General features: G+C 40.7%; 1 protein-coding gene across 2 annotated transcripts in view; it reads right to left on the minus strand.

Moving 5' to 3' along the window:
• FIG4 (FIG4 phosphoinositide 5-phosphatase) overlaps positions 1–16,244 on the minus strand; it is a 291,895-nt gene that overhangs the window by 49,186 nt on the left and 226,465 nt on the right. For both annotated transcript variants that reach the window (XM_033936107.1, XM_033936108.1), the window contains exon 22: positions 12,087–12,169. In XM_033936107.1, coding sequence (XP_033791998.1) covers positions 12,087–12,169 — 83 coding nt within the window. The remainder of the gene's footprint in view (positions 1–12,086; positions 12,170–16,244) is intronic.

A 16,244-nucleotide genomic window follows, 5' to 3' on the forward strand; every position in this document is an offset into this window, starting at 1 on the left:
ATAATGTATTTTTCCACTTTTCTATATAAAATCCAATAAAGATACTTAGAGACTAAGTAAAATAATAAAGTAATGCAATGTAATAACTTTGTGAGTGGTGAACGTTTTCTTACACCTCTAATTCAGGGAAAAGCCTTAGTGGATCTCCGATTGAGGTGATTGTTCTTTTAAAGTTCGCCCAGCACGCCTTGGGAGAGAGGTAGGCAGCCCCAGTGATGGATTTCTGTCCTCAATACTACTCTTCCGTTTGATTTCCTGTCATTATTTTGACTATTTCTCACTTCTCGTTTCTGAATTTAAAAAGGGCTTACGCAGATTAAACAATGCTCCTACACAGCTGGATGCTTCCTGTCACATTTCTCTCCGCTGCCTCACACAATGCAGGTAATTTTTAAGCATAGCAGTTGACCAACAGGTGTTCTTGTTAAACGGGAACAGGTTTTGTGCTGTGCTGTGATTGCTTCTGCTCAGACAAAAGACTAAGGGCAGACGGTGGGGATTAAGCTACTCTGAGTGAAGGTGGGGGAGTCTCAGGGATGTGGCTTTAAATTTGGACTCCCGAGCAAGACAGAAAAGTTGAATCTTAGAGGAAATTTGTTTGGCAGCAGCAGTTCTGAATTCAAGAAAGTTCTGTATACCCATTCACCAAGTCACTTTATCTTCCTTGCTCAGTTGTAATTCCAGTTCTACCACTCACTCTGGGCCTCATTCTAGAAATGGTGCTTAGATCGGCAACACCTAGACAGTTTTGGCGCGGAATTCAACATTTTTAAAATTGGCGTTACAATTGAAAATACCATTAAAACTACCATTAAAAGCTTCAATAATCAAGTTTGAGTAGCTTTAAGAAATTGTTGAAGAAACATCTCTTCTGTAAGATGAAATATGGCTCTTGATTTATAGTTTTTTTGATGTGAGGCGCTGGTAGCTATCTACCTGCCTCCTAATACCTCCATTGATATCTCAGTTCTTTGGTCTATTTCTGGAAAGATCAGAGAAAGAAATTCACACAAGAGTCAAAGCTTTGAGAAGCATTTCTGCATCCCCAAAATAATGGGATGTCGGAAAGACTTCCCCAATACAGGTGACTGGCCATTTTATTGGAACTCATTAATTAATTCATTATTAAACATACGTAGTTGGTGCATTGTCCAATTACAATCCGTTTACAAATTGCAATATTCTATTGGTTACTTTGTTCCTTAGCAACAATGACTTAACTCATCACATGCTACTGTCTCACCTCTATCCATCATAGAAGGAAGTAGACTCAGGCCATGATTTTCTATAACTACCACCTCATCAATATTTGCCCTAACTATGTAAGTGGAAGAAAACTATGTTCTCATAAACAGACATGTTATTCTCTTTTTCCCGTCTAAACAACTACTGGAATAGACAATGTTTTCCAGAAACTCTTTCCTTTGCTAAAAAACATCAGTGTGACGTTTCGCTTATTAGCAGGGGCCTGCTATGTTATGGCTCCAGTATCTTGTTTCAGACATAATTCCATAACATTTTGCGCTATGAAGGAAAAAAATATGTATGCTGCAAATTCTGTTGTTTATGCTTTGCCATGTGTCACAGGTTACTGAAGGAGCTCTTATTCAGCTATAATATTAGTCTTTTAAAGCCCTAACTAAAAGTGTATCTAATACATATTGGTTATGGGGCCATATTAGTTATGTCCCCCTCCCCTCACCATCAGCTTCCTCCATTCGATTCAAGGGATGAATCACGCCTGCGGGGTACAGTACTCTATATTAACAACATCTAACTAAAATTGTATGGTTAAAAGTAAATCCTTATTCAAACATCCAATCCACAGAAACCTTGCTGTTATACTATTGTACACATAAATAGGCCTTATAATTTCATCCTGTCATGAGCTGACCACACCTAAACAAACAAGTTAACAAAACTCTTCACTTCACGCTAGGCTGTTTCCATGCCCTCCTAAGAAAAGTCGTGCAGGCTTGGGAATGCTGGAGCATGTTCACAGGTCAAGGCGTTGAAATCGGGGCGACCACATAAGAATCTCCGATGCTTTCCTTTTCAGCAATTCCACTTTCCAATCGAGAAGTCTCCATCCCTGGACCAGAGAAATGGTTGGGTGGCATCAGCCAATGGTATCTTCATCCTTTCTTCAGTGCACTTCATTCTAGCTGGGCCACAAGAAGGGCATAGAAAGAGTCGCATGAAGGGGGAAAGATAGGGTACAGTTCAAGATTCAAAACAGGATGAATGATGCCCATCTCTTCATAGCACTCATGGTAATTTTAAGAGGCTTTAGATTATTACTATTATGTTATATTGGTGTTCAATTTGTTGTACTGTATGTGATTCTGTTTGTGTATGGACTCTTATTGTGACCCGCCTTGGGAAAGGCGGGATATAAATAAATAAAATACAACTAAAAAAACGGTTAATTTAAAAATGTGGCATTTGGCCTACCTGAAAAGTAGGCATGGTTAGGGTTGGAAAGAGTTAGGCACCAGTAGGCATCTAAGTTGGACACCTAACTCGATTTACGTGCCAATAGGCGCCATTCTACAAATGACTGACATGTGGTGGCCTCATTTCTCTAAGCGCCAACCCATTTTGGAGCCACTCTCTCCCTCTGCCCGAGTTCGAAGCCCAGCTAGTTCTCCTTGTCTCCCCTTTTATTCACTCCACTGGTCTTTCTCCCCTGCCCACGAATATATTCTTCTACCCTAATCTCTTCCTCAAAGGTCTAGTCCTTGTGCGCACTCTCTCTCTGGTGAACAAATTCATCATAGAAGTGCTAAAGATGAGATGGAGGTGGCAGCCCCCTGATAGTGTGGTTATTCTTCAAAAGTAATTAATTACAGTTACTACAGAGATACTTCTCACCTTTAAGTAATTAGTTATAGCAATTAAAATACTCATTTAGGAAAGTAATCGATTACTACAATTACCTGCTTACAGTAACTAATTGCTCTTTCTCTACTCATGGTAAAATATCCATTTTATGTCACCAATATATTGCATAACATGCTTAATTCAAGGAGGTTTGACCAACTCATGCCAACTACATCCTCTGCCATGTCAAGCTAGTTACAGTTACCGAGACAGTGAAAAGTAGTTCAGTAAAGTAAATAGTTCCTAGTAACTCCATATCATATAACGCTGCTGGCAGCTGAAGCATTCCCTGGTAAGGAGGTTATTATGCATCTTGCTCCTCCTTTCACCCTATGTTGTCTGCTCTGGCCAGTGTACAGTCAGGGCCACACAGCCAGCCCAGGGAACGCTACCAGCTCTGCTACTTGGATGACCAAACCCAAGAAATCCTGAGGACCTGTTCAGACCGGTTACAGTTTAAGAAAATGTTGAAAACGCAACTGTATGTGGAGGCCTTCCTTTAAAGTTATGTTGGAGAGAGACTTGTGCTCTAGGGTCACTGAAGATTGATGATATGTAATTTCCCTGCAGGTAGGCTAATGTGGTGTATTGAAAGCATTTTATATATGTTGTCTTCTGAACCATTGTGAATGTTTTATTTTAGTTATAGGCAGTCAAGACATCGTAGAAATAAAATAAATAAATAATAGCTCTAGAATCATAGAAGATGACGGCAGATAAGGGCCATAGCCCATCAGGTCTGCCCACTCTACTGACCCACCCCCAAGTCTACTATCCTAGGGATCCCACTCCTGGTGACAGGTTCCCTTGGCTTAACCCTCTAAGGGATCCCACTGGGCATCCCATTTGCTCTTAAATTCTTGCACGCTGTTTGCCTCAATCACCTGCACGGGGAGCTCGTTCCAAGGATCACCCACTCTCTCGGTGAAGAAATATTTCCTGGTGTCGCCATGAAATTTCCCGCCCCTGAGTTTGAGCGGATGCCCTCTTGTGGCTGAGGGTCCTTTGAGAAAGAGAATCTCTTCTTCCATCTCGATAAGGCCGGTAATATACTTAAACGTCTCGATCATGTCTCCTCTCTCCCTACGTTCCTCGAGTGAGTACAGGCGCTGTTACTTCAGCTGCCAGCTCTAGCTTATCTTTGGTTCGACAGTCAATGCACTACTGTACTTACACTAGTGCCAAAATTGTGAAAACACTTTGAGTTTCTCAAGACCGCAGAACTTTATTCAACTATTGCTCCAGTTACTTATTTAATCCTGCAATGTATGATATTTAGAAACATTCTCTGAGTTTTGGAATAATCTTCCTGTTCAACTGTGCAATCTGGGCTCTTTCCCACTATTTCGAAAACATCTGAAAACTTGGCTATTTTCAAAGTTCTAAATTCCGCTTCTCCCTTTACTAGTCCAAAATCATATTGTATTTGTTCTCTTTGCTAATTTTTGTAAACCGTGCCGAGTCTATTGTTTATAGAGAAGATGCGGTATTTGTACTTATAAGAAATATTTTGTATCTTCCTATCATCTTGTATTTTACTGATTGTCTTGTCTTCTTTAGTGTAAACCGCCTAGAAATCAGATGGTTATGGCAGTATAGAAGAATAAAGTTATGTTATGTTATAAGCCTAAGGTTTAATTTAGTTTAAACATTACCAGTAATACTCAAGTAGTAAGGAATGACTTTTAGTGATTTGACATCAAAAACATAGTAACATACTAATATAGTAGATGACGGCAGATAAAGACCCGAATGGTCCATCCAGTCTGCCCAACCTGGTAAAAAAATTTTTTTTCTCCTTAGCTATTTCTGGGCAAGAATCCAAAGCTTTACCCGGTACTGTGCTTGGGTTCCAACTGCCGAAATCTCTGTTAAGACTTACTCCAGCCCATCTACACCCTCCCAGCCATTGAAGCCCTCTCCTGCCCATCCTCCACCAAACGGCCATACACAGACCCAGACCGTACAAGTCTGCCCAGTAACTGGCCTAGTTCAATCTTTAATATTATTTTCTGATTCTAAATCTTCTGTGTTCATCCCACGCTTCTTTGAACTCAGTCACAGTTTTACTCTCCACCACCTCTCTCGGGAGCGCATTCCAGGCATCCACTACCCTCTCCGTAAAGTAGAATTTCCTAACATTGCCCCTGAATCTACCACCCCTCATCCTCAAATTATGTCCTCTGGTTTTACCATTTTCCTTTCTCTGGAAAAGATTTTGTTCTACGTTAATACCCTTCAAGTATTTGAACGTCTGAATCATATCTCCCCTGTCTCTCCTTTCCTCTAGGGTATACATATTCAGGGCTTCCAGTCTCTCCTCTGGCGCAAGTCTCCTATCATTTTCGTCGCCCTCCTCTGGACCGCCTCAAGTCTTCTTAACGTCTTTCGTTAAGATATGGTCTCCAAAACTGAACACAATACTCCAAGTGGGGCCTTACCAATGACCTGTACAGGGGCATCAACACCTTCTTCATTCTACTGACTACGCCTCTCTTTATACAGCCCAGCATCCTTCTGGCAGCAGCCACTGCCTTGTCATACTGTTTTTTCGCCTTTAGATCTTCAGACACTATAACCCCAAGGTCCCTCTCCCCGTCCGTGCATATCAGCTTCTATCCTCCCAGCATATACGGTTCCTTCCTATTATTAATCCCCAAATGCATTACTCTGCATTTCTTTGCATTGAATTTTAGTTGACAGGGATTAGACCATTCCTCTAACTTTTGCAGATCCTTTTTCATATTTTCCACTCCCTCTTCGGTGTCTACTCTGTTACAAATCTTGGTATCATCTGCAAAAAGGCACACTTTTCCTTCTAACCCTTCAGCAATGTCACTCACAAACATATTGAACAGGATTGCCCCCAGCACCGAACCGTGAGGGACTCCACTAGTCACCTTTCCTTCCTTCGAGCGACTTCCATTACCACCACCCTCTGGCGTCTGTCCGACAGCCAGTTTCTGACCCAGTTCACCACTTTGGGTCCTAACTTCAGCCCTTCAAGTTTGTTCAAAAGCCTCCTATGAGGAACTGTATCAAAGGCTTTGCTGAAATCCAAGTAAATTACATCTAGTATATGTCCTCGATCCAGCTCTCTGGTCACCCAATCAAAAAATTCAATCAGGTTCGTTTGGCACGATTTACCTTTTGTAAAGCCATGTTGCCTCGGATCCTGTAACCCATTAGATTCAAGGAAGTACACTATCCTTTCTTTCAGCAACACTTCCATTATTTTTCCAATAACTAAAGTGAGGCTCACCGGCCTGTAGTTTCCTGCTTCATCCCTGTGACCACTTTTATGAATAGGGACCACATCCGCTCTCCTCCAATCCCCAGGAATCACTCCCGTCTCCAGAGATTTGTTGAACAAGTCTTTAATAGGACTCGCCAGAACCTCTCTGAGCTCCCTTAGTATCCTGGGATGGATCCTGTCTGGTCCCATCGCTTTGTCCACCTTCAGTTTTTCAAGTTGCTCTTAATCACCCTCCTCCGTGAACGGCGCAGAATCTACTCCATTTTCTCGTGTAACTTTGCCAGACAATCTCGGTCCTTCTCCAGGATTTTCTTCTGTGAACACAGAACAGAAGTATTTGTTTAGCACATTTGCTTTCTCCTCATCACTCTCCACATATTTGTTCCCAGAATCTTTTAGCCTAGCAATTCCATTTTTTATCTTCCTCCTTTCACTAATATATCTGAAAAAATTTTTATCTCCCTTTTTTACATTTTTAGCCATTTGTTCTTCCGCCTGTGCCTTCGCCAAACGTATCTCTCTCTTGGCTTCTTTCAGTTTCACCCTGTAGTCCTTTCTGCTCTCCTCTTCTTGGGGTTTTTTATATTTCATGAACGCCAAGTCTTTCGCCTTTATTTTCTCAGCCACTAGGTTGGAGAACCATATCTGCTTCCTTTTTCTCTTGTTTTTGTTGATTTTCTTCACATAAAGGTCCGTAGCCATTTTTATCGCTCCTTTCAGCTTAGACCACTGTCTTTCCAGTTCTCTTATGTCCTTCCATCCTTTCTTCAGGTACTTTCCCATTGCATTAAAGTCCTTACGTTTGAAATCTAGGACTTTAAGTATTGTGCGGCCGCTCTCCACTTTAGCCGTTATATCAAACCAAACCGTTTGATGATTGCTACTTCCCAGGTGAGCACCCACTCGAACATTAGAGATACTCTCTCCATTTGTGAGGACCAGATCCAATATCGCTTTTTCCCTTGTCAGTTCCGTCACCATTTGTCTGAGCAGAGCCTCTTGAAAGGCATCCACAATCTCCCTACTTCTTTCCAATTCCCCAGACGGAACATTCCAGTCCGCATCCGGCAGGTTGAAATCTCCCAACAGCAGAACCTCCTCTTTCCTTCCAAACTTTTGGATATCCACAATCAGATCCTTATCAATTTGCTGCGACTGAGTCGGAGGTCTATAGACTACACCCACGTAGATAGAAGTTCCATCTTCTCTTTTCAGAGCAATCCATATCGCTTCTTCCTCTGTATTGAACGCATACAATAGTTTGCTTATGTGTTTCGTTTTGATGCTCTAATGTTGTCACAGCTTGTGGATGTTGTTTAAAGGCCTGTTGTGCAATCTGACAAAATCTGAATTGCTATTTTTCATTAATTGCAATTCAATTGAATTAAATGAATATTAATTGTCTAAATACACTAAAATTACAGCTATATGCTAAATTTTGCAAACAGACTTGACTGGTCGCCATAAACTTAAGAAAAGAAGGCTACAATTACCTAGACATTGCAGCCAAAATTGGTCAAGGTGCATCACCGGCCATAAGGGGTCATAAAAAGGTTACAATACCTCAGACTAATGGAAGGATAGTGAGAATGGCTCTACAGAATTGGAAATTAACTATGACATTAATGCATCACTGGTTGAAACAGGGGTGTTGGTGTCAGGCCGGACAGTTCGCCAGAGACTGGTGAAAGTGGGCCTGTGAGCAAGAATTCCCCGGAAAAAGTCCTTAATGCAGTTCAGCGTCATAAACATTTGAACTGGGCTAAAGAGCTTGCTAGCCGGACCACAGAGCAGTGGAAGAAGATGCTGTGGAGTGATGAAACCCAAATCTCCATATTTGGCAGTGATGGACACCATCACTATGTTCGTTGGCAACCAGGCGAGGACTGCTTGCCAGAATGTACTACTGCCACTGTGAAGCATCCTCTGAGTGTGATAGTGTGCAGGTGCATGTCCACAGATGTGGGTCAATTGCAGGTGCTTGATGGAGTGATAAATGCTAACAAATACATAAAGAAGGTCCTTCAGCCCAAGGTCCTGCCCTTAGCCAGAGACATCTTTGGTACCAGTTGACCATTCATTTTTCAACAGGATGGCACCCCATGCCACACAGCCAAGAAATGCCAGGAAACAGCCCAGATCTCAACCCACTGAGAACCTCTGGGCCAGATTAAAGAGAGCAATATTGGCAGAGTGACCAATATTAGCAAAGCAACCATCCAATAAACATGAGCTGATAGCAATAATCAATTGCTGGTTCCACATAAGACCTTTTGATCTGCAAAGACTTGTGGACAGCATGCCAAGAAGATGTGAGGCAGTAAACAAGGCTATTGGTGAGACTGATGAAGCCATCGGATAACTGGACAGATTATCACAGCTTTATTTTTGTGAAATATGCCAAATATTATGTTGGTCTTGTTAAGTGATAACACAGTTTCTGTTACTAGTCAGGCGGGGTTCCCTGAATGGAAAACTCTTAATAATCAAAATAGTTTGGAGTTTTTATGCTTTCAGGTGGACTTCTTGGGACATCAGGCCGCACAGTGGTATAAACTGATATCTGGATTTATGAATAAAAAACCAAAAACTGGTCTTCGGGACCTTTGGAGCATTGAGATTAAGCATCAAATTACTGCATCTCAATGACCACAAATTTGGTCTTGGAGAATGAAATGTACAATGTCTGCATCTATGAGGCAAACATGGTTTTTCCTGTTGCATAGAGCATTTACAAAAATTAGATCGCTCTAAGTCTAATAGATGTGGGCATTGTCATCTCGAAGCAGGGACTTTAGATCATCTATTATTCTACTGTCCATTCATTTTGGCTTTTTGGAAATCGATAGGGGGCCAAATAAATTATTTGTTAGAAAATCTGGTGGCTTTATCATATGAAACTATATTATTTGGCATGTCAATGAGGGCAAAGAGTCAAATTTCTTCAAAAAATAATAAGCTTTTACTTATTATGACAGGAGTCGCCATTCAACAGATTACATTCAATTGGAAAAATTGGAATAGATTAAATTACAGTTTCTGGTGGAATTCTTTGTGTCATATATATAAAATGGAAAGAACATTAGCCACACAGAAAGGAAATTTTAGTAAATTTCAGGAGGTTTGGGGACCATTAACAGAATATTGTAATGAGTAGATAACATTTTTCCCTTAATAGTACAATTGCAAATAAGGGGGTGAGGGAGGGGGTATTTCTAATCTTTTATTAAATGTTTAGATTAATAGAAAATAATATATTATATGATATACGTGATTGCATATGATATGGTAGGGAGGGATTAAATATCATTAATCTAAGTTGATAATGATAAGAAATAAAGTGATGTTTTCAAGGTCAAAAGTTATTTCCTGATGCACTTGTTGTAAGTTTTAAAAATGAATAAAGAATTTAAAAAAAAAAATGTTATGCATTAAATACAATTATGAGGTTATGGCCATGTTTTTTAAAAGCAAAATGCCTAAAAATGCTAGGTTTTTCCATAATTTTGGCCATTAGTGTATATGATTGGTTGGTTCTCCAGTGCCATCGAAGCCTACAAGTATACAGTATCTTCACAGCAACCATTGCATCTTTTACATACCTCTCCTTCCATCCAAGCTGTATCTCCACATGAAGGGCAGTTAGAAATGTTATGACATCACCATGATTATGACATTATCAGTGCTAATTATTTCATAGCTCTCAAGCAAACAGTACATCTAAAAGACATGAAGGGAATCCATAGATAGTGCAAAATGTTTGGCATCAGCGGATAGCTGCAAGTGTCTGGTAGCACTATAGAAATGATAAGTAGTAATTAGTAGAACCCAGGATGCTGAAACCACTGCAACACACGGCCACCGAGACGTAACACAGTGAAGCACCTGGTGGGTTTTGCAGTGAATGTGAGGGCTGGACTGTAGGTCAGGCATTTCCTCAAGGGTGTGTGTGGTTTAGCCTAATAGAAACCCAAGGTGTGTCCAGCTTTGTAGAAGATTGTCATCAGATCTAGGATTTCCTGGGATAAACTTTGCTCATGACAAAACTCCGGGATTATGAGAAGAATAGCTGTGGTTCATATTTTCTTTTTTTTTTTTTCCTTTATTTATAATTTTGAATACATTACAATATCCAATAATTTCAAAGGAAAAAAGGAAATCACACAGAAACAATACATAATCAAATCATACATACATAATTCCTTTCAAGCCCATATTAATGGGGAGAACATGTTACTATTTCTAATCAAATAAAATCAAGAAAACTAAAGGACAATAATTCTCGGTTCATACCAACAACTTTGAATCTTTCCTTACTAAATGGGATATTAATTTATTTACTCTTCTTATTCTCAGCTGGATGAAACAAATTCATTTCTGTTCTCTTGCTACTAAAAATTGTTGTAGTTGTATAGGATCCCAAAAGGCATACTCAATATCTTGCAACTTAACCAAACATTTACAAGGAAATTTGAGGTAAAAAGATGCCTCTAGGGCCAAAATTCTATCTTTCAATTTCAGAAATTCTTTCCTTCTCAATTGAGTGGTTCTAGAGACATCCGGGAAAATCCTAACTAAATCTCCACAAAATTTCGTTAGCCTGTTTTCAAAGTAAAGATTCATTAATAACATCTTATCCATCTCGCTCATGCATGTTATCACCAGGGTGGACCGACTCTGGATCACATCCTGAGTGTCTTCCAAAAATTCAGTCAAATTTACCTCTGGTGTGGCCAGATGGTCCACTTCCTGGGCAGATTCAATTTTTTTAGGAGGAATATAATAGTAATTATTTATTGGAAATTTCTCCGCATTAGCCATTCCCAGTACTTCTTTAAAAAACTTCCTTAATAAAATTTCAGGTGACAATAAATGAGTTACTGGAAAATTGACTAAGCGGAGATTTTTTACTCTATTCATATTCTCCGTAGATTCAATTTTAGAGTGTATCACTGTGGAATCTTTAACAGCAGATACCGAGACAGCTTGTAAATTATTACATTGAGTTTCTATAATATTTAGTCGTTTATCCAAACAACTTAAATTAGAGTTCTCTAATTTAGAAGAAACTGTCTGAGAAAAATCCCCCATTTGTTTCATCGTTATCCTGAGAAACCCTTCCACTCTAGATATTGCTCACCATAAGTCCTTTAAGGAAATATCCTGTGTTTCCTCTGTTAGTGGATTTTCCTCCATTTCACCAGAAAAATTCAATGGTTTAGGTATTTCAGTGTAAACTAATTTACTTATATGGGTAGAGGAAACCACTTGACCATCGGATATAGTAGGATTTATATTCCTACTATCACTAGATACTGGGTGAAGGGGAGGGGCCGTTCAAGGGGACTTATTGACGCTCCTGACAGAGAGGAATCTATATTTGATGGTACGACAAGTGGATTTTCAGATAATAATGTTAAATGTCTGTCCATGGGGCCAGATACCACTGGTGTTGAACTTTTTGGTTTAATTTTTCTTTTCCCCATGTTCAAGCAAACATGCACCACTCATAGAGGCAAATAATATTTACCAACAAGTTTTGAAATTACCAGCAAGTTGACTCCCGGACTCCTTGTGGCTCCAAGGGGCCTTGCGTGCCCCTTAGGCCACGCCCTGCGGCGCGCGGCAGCGGCTGCTTTTTACGATGTTGGAGATGGACCCTGGTTCATATTTTCTTGACTCCTCTCTATTGCAAAAGGGTCAAAATTTCCTCTCACACTCCTGCTTTTCTACAGTGCCTAGCTTAAGAACTGCTTTGTGTACAGGAAGAAACTCTTAAGCATCATAACTGTACCTGATTTATTCTCAGCAGACTCAGTTATGGGTGAGCCACTGCTATGATGCCATCAAGCCTCATGACACAGTGTCTGTGCGTTACAAGGTTTAATTGATGCTCTAATTCCTCATTGAGCTTTCTAGTAATCCCACCAATGCAATTTTTCCTTACCGTGTGTATATGAGGAGATTGTTCTCAGAGGGCGCATCCAGGAGGTTAATCCCATACACATCTTTCATGGATTGAACAGAATTCTAAGGAATGAAAGAGAGAGAATTATTGCACCGTGGTTGCATCACACATCATGATTTTTAGTCATGAATAGGGCTGGAAGATGCTCTCTCAAACCATCCTTGACTCAGTCCCTTTACTTTTTAGCTCATCAGATGATCTAGACTTCGGTTAAATTACATTATATAAAATTTACAATATCTAGTTTTGTTTTCAGGAGACTGCAAAAAAAAGATAAAATGAAAAATCCCAAGTCAACTTAGGAAAGTCCAAGGAGAATTATGAATAGGGGAAACAAATCTGGAAAGGATGCTACATATAGAAACGGGGAGAGGAGGGATAAATAGAATATATAAAACTCGTCTTGCTCAATGAACACCAGTGTTCTTTTACACAAATAGTTGGGAAACTGATTTAGCCTGGACTTGGGAATTTACAGATTGGATTAAGATGTTTAATTTGTTATTTAAAACTAGTATTTTAGCCCGTTACATTAATGGGTGCTAGAAGTCTGGTCGGCTCTCGTAGTCCCTTGCTGCCGCCCTCCTTCCCTTTCCGCGGTCCTGACTCCAAACCTGCCGACTCCAGCAGCGTCTGCAGCACTGTACACACGCTGCTTCGGGGCCTTCTATGGTGATGGAAGTATGGAGAGCAAGGCACCTTCTTTCATGTATGGTGGAACTGCTCTAAGTGGAAGCATTTTGGATGGCAATAGTGGCAACACTGAACTCTATTTTGAAGATACAGTATCCTCATAGTTTTATTAAATTTGATAAATCGCTTATTACATACTAAGCATTGTCTAGTATGAGCCAATCAGGGCCTTAGGCCCATCCAAGTATATTCTAGGATGCACTGGGAAGGGGAAGGCTTGTCATTTTGAAGGGGTAAATTGAGTATCCATCCTGCCAGGTCTTCTAAAAAAGGTACCAGGGGTTGGGGGAGGTCATGTGAGGGGCCTGGACTGTGGCAGGAGAGTGAGCATCCCTCCTGCCAATTATTTTTTAAGTACGGGGTGGAGGGTGGTCTCGGCATCATAGGGAGAGGGAGGTGCTGCCTGGCTCCCGGGGGATGGTAGTCTGTGGGGGGTGGGTGATACTGGATGAAAGGTCTTTAGTGGGTGGGAAAATTGGGTAGGGGCCGGAGAGGAATTTTGGGGTCCCCCTCCTTAATTTCTGTCCTGGGCCCCAGCAGGTCTAACATCAGCCCTGCTTAAGAGTCTTGCTCCCCCTGACCACCCTCTACCTTCCCCCCAGAGAGTCGCTAATGCCCCCCCATCTCTCCGGCGATCTGCTAGTACCACGCAGAACTGTGCTGGAAATGAGATTAGAAAGAAAATCACAAGACAACAAAGGTAAGATTTTATTTTTAGTTTAATTGAATTATGTCTATCTCTATATTGCTCTATACAGAGCACTCTATGCAATTAATCATGGAATTAAACATTTTAATCATGATTACTCGTCTGATTAAAAATTTTAATCGATGTACAGCCCTAGTAATAATTTTTGTAATGTAGGAATTTACTAACTGCCAGAATTAACTACATTTTCAAAAAATATAGACCTTGATTGTTTTTCCCTCCAAATCTTCATTTGCTTATAAGAGCCACAAATTAAGACAGACACTAAAAATGAAATGTGAAACATTTAGCGCTCCCTCCCTTCCTCCGCTTTGTCCTCATTTTGATTTCCTACAACTGAATTTTGCAATTATCTTTCTCTTGTTTTGCTTTGGATTTTTCTTTTTTTTCCATTTCCGTCATTCTTTTAACAGAGAAAAGTCTGACACCTTCACCAACTATAAACTGGCTGTAAATAAAGCAGATCTGGCAATTTGACTCTTGAATATTATAAAAGACGTGAGAATTTAGGCCACTCGATTTCTTTTCTTTGAAAATCACAAGGCACAACAAGGTCCTCCTCTCCATCTGCATGCAGTACTCTGACAAAAGAACATGGCAATGAATACGAGAAACCTGTTACAGAAAGAGTCTTTACTAATAGCAGCTAATTGTATCGGCACACCTAGAGAGAGGTGGCAAGCATAGTAACATAGTAGATGACGGCAGATAAAGATCCCGAATGGTCATCCAGTTGCCCAACCTGATTCAATTTAAATTTTTTTCTTCTTAGCTATTTCTGGGCAAGAATCCAAAGCTTTACCCGGTCTGTGCTTGGGTTCCAACTGCCGAAATCTCTGTTAAGACTTACTCCAGCCCATCTACACCCTCCCAGCCATTGAAGCCCTCCCCTGCCCATCCTCCACCAAACGGCCATACACAGACACAGACCGTGCAAGTCTGCTCAGTAACTGGCCTAGTTCAATCTTTAATCTTATTTTCTGATTCTAAATCTGATTCTAAAGCAGAAAGGGCAACGGAGAAAAAGCATCTCATCTTTACAAAAAAATGGAAGAAGTTGGTCCCCGTTACGATGGAAAAAATACACATTTTCTCCTGGTTTCACCACTCTTATGCTGCAACACCCTCATTTCTCTATTTTATTTTGCTCTGATGGATTATTGCTTTAGTCACCTACTAACTTTCCAGTCCCATTAACTCCTTTACGTCTACAAGTCAGAGAGCTGTAGCAGGTCAACTATTATAATTTTTTAAATATCAAGTTGTAAAGCGAAATCCAGACACCAAGCGTGGCTGGCGATTTACCACTGCAAGGCTTGAGATTTGAGGCCAATGAGTGAGATTTTTCTCATGGGCCACATCCATGTCTGCTGCACAACAAAGAGGAAAAGAAGACCCAATGATCCACAGTAAAATCAATCCACCGATGAAAACAAAAAGCCGTGCATACGGATGTTCTGGAAATGATTTATTGTACACTCTTACACATTAAAACCATAAAAATGCCATGATAATAATCCAACCGGACCCTACACAGTCTGTGTTTCGGCGAACATGCCTTCCTCAGGGGTCCAAGCGATTTTCATGCTACTTTTGCTTATCTGCGGCATTCTTTGACCACATGTTTAAAGACAATAGACTGTTTTCAGTCCAATTCTTTATCTGTGCGTTTGAAAACCACTGTACCCCTGAGGAAGGCATGTTCGCTGAAACACGGACCGTGTAGGGTCCAGTGCTCCCTCTAAGCGGGCGGGTGTTGTGGGCAAAATTTTTTTCGCTGTGCGCTACAAATATCGGGCGCCAGCGCCAACTCGCCCGATTCTCCTCTCACCGCGGCCTGCCATCTCCGTACACCGTGCGCTGTGACGTAAACTTGTGCGCTGCGATGCAATATTTTGTGCGCCAGCGCACGCCAGCGCAGCTTAGAGGGAACACTGGGGTCCGGTTGGACTATTATCATTGCATTTTTATGGTTTTAATGTGTAAGAGTGTACAATAAATCATTTCCAGAACATCAGTATCCTCAGCTGTTTGTTTCCACATCCATGTCTAACATCAGTTCTGGCAAATGTGTGATCCAGGTTCGTCAGCTATGGAACTCCTGGACTTTCCTACACGGAGAAGAGCTCTCCTCCTGAAGAAGCTACGAGTGAAACACGAAATCGTGTAGACTAGGATGAGGAACAGTTATATATTTACGCTTGGACTTTTTTTTTTTTTTTAGCAATGTTCGAACTATACTGCTGTTTGCCTGGCTGGTATAGCATTTTGAGCACTTCACATTAATCATTTTTATTATTAGTGAGATTTTTCTTTACTTTTGATATTTCAAAAATTGACATATTCTAACAATAAATACAAAATAAAATTCCCTTTTCTACCTCTGTTGTATAAGAACATAAGAACAGCCTTACTGGGTCAGACCAATGATCCATCAAGCTCAGTAGCCCATCCTCACGGTGGCCAATCCAGGTCCCTAGTACCTGGCCAAAACCCAAGGAGTAGCAACATTCCATGCTACCAATCCAGGGCAAGCACTGACTCCCCCCCCCCCAATGTCCGTCTCAATAACAGACTATGGACTTTTCCTCCAGCTACACTATCAGCTCTTACCACAACCTCTGGCAATGTGTTCCAGAGCTTAACTATTCTCTGAGTGAAAAAATATTTCCTCCTATTGATTTTAAAAGTATTTCCCATTTTCTAATCTTTATTTTCCTTTCCTCTGTCATCTC

Source organism: Geotrypetes seraphini, chromosome 3 (genome assembly GCF_902459505.1).
Source record: "Geotrypetes seraphini chromosome 3, aGeoSer1.1, whole genome shotgun sequence".
Classification (NCBI taxonomy): domain Eukaryota; kingdom Metazoa; phylum Chordata; class Amphibia; order Gymnophiona; family Dermophiidae; genus Geotrypetes; species Geotrypetes seraphini.